This window comes from Tasmannia lanceolata, unplaced genomic scaffold (assembly GCF_043159265.1).
Source record: "Tasmannia lanceolata isolate RefF3 unplaced genomic scaffold, GAP_Taslan_0.1 ptg000008l, whole genome shotgun sequence".
Lineage (NCBI taxonomy): Eukaryota > Viridiplantae > Streptophyta > Magnoliopsida > Canellales > Winteraceae > Tasmannia > Tasmannia lanceolata.
In genome coordinates, this window is record NW_027518685.1 from 13664607 (window position 1) to 13670606 (window position 6000).

Below are 6000 nucleotides of genomic sequence, written 5' to 3' on the forward strand. Positions count from 1 at the left end.
GCAATGCATGTAAGCATTGGTTATATATATGTGTGTGTGCGCGCGAGAGAGAGAGAGAGAGAGAGAGAGAGAGAGAGAGAGAGAGAGAGATTATATGGTATAAGGCCTTACAACAATAAGGCCCTTCTACGATGGAAGTACTGCCGTTGATATTTGATCCAACAGCAGCTTCTCAAAAAGTGAGCTGCTGTTGGATCAAATATCAAGGGTGGTAACTCTACCGTTTTGTTGTAAGCCCTTACACCATATAAAAACTGTATATATAATTATATATATATATATATATATATATATATATGAGAAAATGGTTTCTACACACGAGTGTAGATAAGTTATCTACACACTAGCTTAAAATACAGTGGAGGGTATATTGTTTGGGTGATCCAAACCATTCATTTGATTGGCCCTAACATAGATAGGGTGTCCACAAAAAATCAGCTTCATAGGATCATCCCAACCCTACGATTTGTGGAGGTAAAATGGACGTGTATAAACCTTCACAAATCTGTCCATTTTTTGCGTCCACGGTTCGAAGGGTTAGGATGATCCTATGAAGCAGATTTTTTGGGCACACCCTATCTATGTGAGGGCCCATCACATGAATGCTTTGGATCACCCAAACAATGTCAGCCCCCATTGTGTTTTAAGCTAGTGTGTAGATAACTTATCTACACTAGTGTGTAGAAATCGTTCTCTCTCTCTCTCTCTCTCTCTCTCTCTCTCTCTCTCTCTCTCTCTCTCTCTCTCTCTCTCTATATATATATATATATATATATATATATATATATATATATATAGAGAGAGAGAGAGAGGGAGAGAGAGAGAGGAAATGAAGTATGTGCAGCTGCACAGATAAGCTATATGTGCATGGCTCACAAACCATAGTGGGGGGCACATTTTTGGGGGGATCCAAAGCATTCATTTGGAAGGCCCTTCCATGGATAGGGTGTGTACCAAAAATCAGCCCTATAGGATCATCCTAAGCCAATCAAAGTTGGAGGGGGAAATGGACAAACATTGTTTCTGCACATTTTTTCCCTCCACAAATGGCAGGGTTAGGATGATCCTAAAGGGCTGATTTTTGGTACACACCCTATCCGTGGAAGGCCTTCCAAATGAATGCTTTGGATCCCCCCAAAAATGTGACACCCACTATGGTTTGTGCAGCTGCACATACTTCATTTCCTCATATATATATATATATATCTGAGAAAAGTGTAGCTACACATACATGTAGCTAACTTAGCTACACTGATGCCTTAAAATACAGTGGGCCCCACATTGTTTTGGTGATGCAAACCATTCATTTGATGGGCCCTCACATAGATAGGGTGTGCCCAAAAAATCAGCTCCATACGATCATCCCAACCCTACGATTTGTGGAGGCAAAAATGGACGTGTAAAAACCTTCACAAAATCTATCCATTTTTGCCTCCACAGTTTCAAGGGTTGGGATCATCCAATGGAGCTGTTTTTTTGGGCACACTCTATCTATATGAGGACCTATCAAATGAATGGTTTGGATCACCCAAACAATGTGGGCTCACTGTATTTTAAGCCGTCGCCCGTCGCTGTAGCTAAGTTAGCTACACGTATGTGTAGCTACACTTTACTATATATATATGTGAGAAAAGGGTTTCTGCGCTCGAGCACAGAAACAGGTGAAGGGGGGCATTGGGGGGTGATCCAGACCATTCATTTGGAAGGCCCCATCATGGAGGGGTGGTCTACCAAAAATCAGCTCCATTGGATCACCATAGGGTGTCCATTTGTGGGGCCAAAAATGGACAGATACTGTTTGTCCACAAATCTGTCCATTTTTTGCCCCACAAATGGACACCCTAAGGTGATCCAATGGAGTTGAATTTTGGTGGACACCCTATCCATGAAAGGGCCCATCAAATGAATGCTTTGGATCCCATAAAAAATGTGGCCCCACCCTTGTTGTTGTGCTCGAGCGCAGATAAGCTTATTTGCGCTCGAGCGCAGAAACCATTTCCTATATATATATATATATATATATATGTGTGTGTGTGTGTGTGTGTGTGTGTGTGTGTGTGAGAGAGAGAGAGAGAGAGAGAGAAAAGAGCGTCTACTCTATAGAGTAAATAAGTTATTTACTCCGTCGGCCCCAAATATAGTGGGGGCCCACATTTTTAAGGTGATGCAAATGATTCATTTGATGGGCCCTGACATAGATAGGGTGTGACCAAAAAATCAGCTCCATAGGATCATCTCAACCCTTCAATTTGTGGAGGTTAAAATGGGCGGGTATAAACGTCCACAAATCTGTCTATTTTTAACCTCCACAAATCGAAGGGTTAGGATGACCTACGAAGCTGATTTTTTGGGCACACCCTATCAATGACAGGGCCTATCAAATGAATGGTTTGGATCATCCAAAAAATGTGGGCCCCCTGTCACACACACACACACAGATATATATATGCGCCAAAGTGTTTTGATGAACATGCGCTCCACTTGTCTGTCGTGTAGTATTTAAAGGGATATCAGAGGATATTACGGTTCTCAAAAAGCTCTTAAAGCCCTTTAAATGCTACATGACAAACAAGTGGAGCGCATGTTTATCAAAACACTTTGGCGCAGATATCATTTCCATATATATATATAAGGGGGGCTAGGTTTAGCTCAGCCTGAGCAAGCCACTATAAACACACCATCTCCATGTTGTTTGACTCGTCCAACCCATTCATTCCATAGAACCTCACATAGAGAGGGTGTTCCTAACAAACCATCTCCATACAATCATCCTAACCACTCGATATGTAGAAGCCTACTTTAAGCCTACTTTCTAGCCGTCCATTCTAAAACTCCACAAATCGACAGATACCATGGTCCTATGGAGATGATTTCTTAGGGACACCCTACCTATGTTAGGTCCTATAGAATGAACAGGTTGGATGAGTCAAACAACATGGGAGATGGCGTATATAAAGGGCTGCTCAGGCTGCGCGATACCTCAGAAACCTTTTCCTGATATATATATTGAGAAAGATTGAAAAGATAAATCAGCAAAGAGTTTATGGTGTACCTCACATGTGAGAATATTCCAACAAACCCCTTAACAAGTTCTTCCCTCAGGTTATCTGGAAAATCACGAGGGGGGTTTTCCAAGAGGGAATGGAGAGTGAGAATGGAGCGGAAAACTTCTTCTTTGGTCTTCAACTGAATGTTTTGTTTGCTGTCCAATGAGGTTTCTACCTTATTCATGTATAGAAGCACTAGACCTGACACGCAAAAGTTCAAGCTAATTGGGCAATGGCACCTACCACAACAGCCATAATAGTCGAATATTTAACAGTACATATAGCTTGGTTTTGGAAAACAAAAACTCACTGCAATAGACCCGCTTCCTCATGTGAAACCTATATTCTTTTACAGCCAAAAGCTGCCGCAAAATGATGCTATATTCAGACTGAAAGCTCGGCACATCCCTTATGATGTCCCAAATGTGATCGAAAAGCAGCTTCACCGCAGATAAGAGAAGCAGGGTATTGCCTGAAATGAATGGTGTTATTAGCTCTACTAGTTGAAATTCACACTCAGAGACATAAACAAACAAAACTTCGGACTAGTAAATAAAAGGGTTTGAGAAATTTATAGGCACTCAATAGTCAATACATCCCTATGTCAGACACACACTTCCATACTTCCCTTGATTCTATGTACATTTCTGTCCCTTCCTTTTACTATCTCCACCGTTTCTTTGAAAAAATAAAACAAAATAAAATCTCACGATGCAATTCATGAAGAACACAAATTAGGATTTCTCATTTCACAATAATTTTAATTCCATATTGGAAACCATCAAAACAGATCAAAATTGTTCAATCATCAAAAGGTTTCATTAGTTAACATAAATATACATTTCTGTAATTGTTTTTTACTACTGTAGAGTGAAAATCAAAGTACAACAAAATTACAAAAGGCAGCATTTGGAAAATCAGAAATTTTCAGAGAAAAATAAATTATTCGCTCGTCATATTATTCTTATTCCACAACATTACATTGTTACATTTTACACCAAAATTTGCCAAATTGTCTGCTCCAATGTTGCCATCACATAGATCGTGAAGAACACAATTTGTCAATTTTCCTATTTATCAAATCTTTCATTTGAATTCTAAATTTTCCAGTTACGAAATTACTGGACTCAAATGTTCATAAAAATCATCATAGAATTTCCTCATCTGACCTGAAACCTTGGATTCTTCCGCACGTTGGATTGCATTCCGAAGAGTTTTCGCGAAAATTAATTTTGGTGGCCTTTTTTTGCTCCCAGAGATTTCTGACGATATACATTTTGTAAGCAGCGTGAGAAGAAAAGGCCATGTCTTAGCTACCACCATAAAAACAAAAACTCAATATTAGTCTTGGAAATTTCTTTCCACGATTTCAATGCCTGAATTAAAAAAAAATCTCGAATGGAATTTGAGTCCCCTTACAGTGTGGAATCTCGTTTGATTTAAGCCCCGCAGTGTTCTGACCAAGCAATTTGCAGAATCCGATCGATCTTTCTCCCTCTAGCCAGCCACTCAACAACTTGATTCCTTCCTAAAATCCATCAAAATCAAAAACAGATGAAAAAACATAAACAAAGGAGGGGAAAAAAATAATAGACTTAGAAAAGCGATGAAAAAATATAGATAGATTTACTTCGCGAGCTTTTGCCTTGTCCGATGATATCTTCGAGATGATTTCTTGAATATCTCTCGATGTAGCCATGTCTCTTCTACAGTGTCCTTTTAGTCTTCTACTTAGGTTGAAAAATGTTTGAATCAGTTCATGAGAAGTGCAGCGTGAGAGTTAGGGTTTCTGAGAAATGCGCCATGAAAGTTAGGGTTTCAGCAACGGGCTTGAGACTGTTTTTGGAATAAAAAGGAAGCGGGAAGTAGGGGAGAGGGAGAGTCGGTGAGAGGAATTTTCCCGAAGATTTATGAGACAGGAAAGAGGTGGGATTTGCTGAGGTGAATACGCCAGAACGTGTTTTACAGCCAGGTGGCATGTGAAATGCAAACAAGAGCGGGTGCTCTATATACTGAGCGCTACTTGAACGGAACTTCGAATACAATGACCAAAATACCCTTAATTTAATTTAGGAAAACAAACCATCGAAACAACACCCTAAGGTTCCACACCAAGCCTCCAGGCCGTCAAGGAAAGTCTGGTCGTCTAAAGTGATCCACCAGCCGTGTTACGTAACGAGATGGACTGGGGAGGAAACTTTAAGCCTTATTCATGTTGTTTTAGTCATGCTTACTTGAAATTTAGGGGACCAACCTGGGTCCGGCTCAACCCTAACCTGACAGGTTCAGCCAATTTTGGCTTGGGTTGGGTTGGTATTAGAGGTGCAACTCAGGTCGGGTTGGATCGGGTTGGGGCAAACCCTAACCCAACTCGAGATAGCATTCCCTTAACCCTAACCCAACGCAACCCAGGCCTCAGGTTGAGGATGGTCAACCCTAACTAAACCCGCATCTAAATCTCTCAAGCCTAACCCAGCCCATCTAATCCGAAATCGGGTAGTCAAGTTGGTTCGGGTTCACCTTGGGCCAAACACTAACCCAAAGAAAATGAAGATAAAATTGGAGGTCGGAGGTCGGGTCGGGTTGCCAAGGCCTCAACCCTAACCCAACCCAAAATTAAATTGGGTTGGCTTTTCCCAACCCAACCCGAGCCAAAATCGGGTTGAACCTGTTGGGTTCAGGTTGAGCCCAACCCAAGTTGCACCCTTAGTTGGCATTTCCTCGAGTTGGGTTAGGGTTGAGAAAAGCCGACCTGATTTAATTTTGGGTTTGATTCGGGCTGAGACCTTGGCACCCCGACCTAACCCGGTTACGGGTTAGACGGGTTGGGTTGGGGTTGAGAGATTTAAACTCGGGTTAGGTTAGGGTTGACCATCCTCGACCCGAGGCTTGGGTTGGGTTAGGGTTGAGGGAATGCTATCTCAGGTTGGGTTGGGGCTGGCCTCAATCCGAT

The 6000-nt window shown here is 41.5% G+C and overlaps 1 protein-coding gene across 5 annotated transcripts in view; it reads right to left on the reverse strand.

Moving 5' to 3' along the window:
- ATM (Serine/Threonine-kinase ATM-like protein) overlaps nt 1-5014 on the reverse strand; it is a 128280-nt gene extending 123266 nt beyond the window's left edge. For all 5 annotated transcript variants that reach the window (XM_077388011.1, XM_077388013.1, XM_077388014.1 and 2 more), the window contains exons 1-5: nt 4678-5014; nt 4467-4575; nt 4217-4360; nt 3358-3519; nt 3053-3248 (exon numbers count right to left, since the gene is read on the reverse strand). In XM_077388011.1, coding sequence (XP_077244126.1) covers nt 3053-3248; nt 3358-3519; nt 4217-4360; nt 4467-4575; nt 4678-4746 — 680 coding nt within the window. In that variant the 5' untranslated portion in view covers nt 4747-5014. The remainder of the gene's footprint in view (nt 1-3052; nt 3249-3357; nt 3520-4216; nt 4361-4466; nt 4576-4677) is intronic.
- Between the last annotated feature and the right edge of the window lie 986 nt (nt 5015-6000).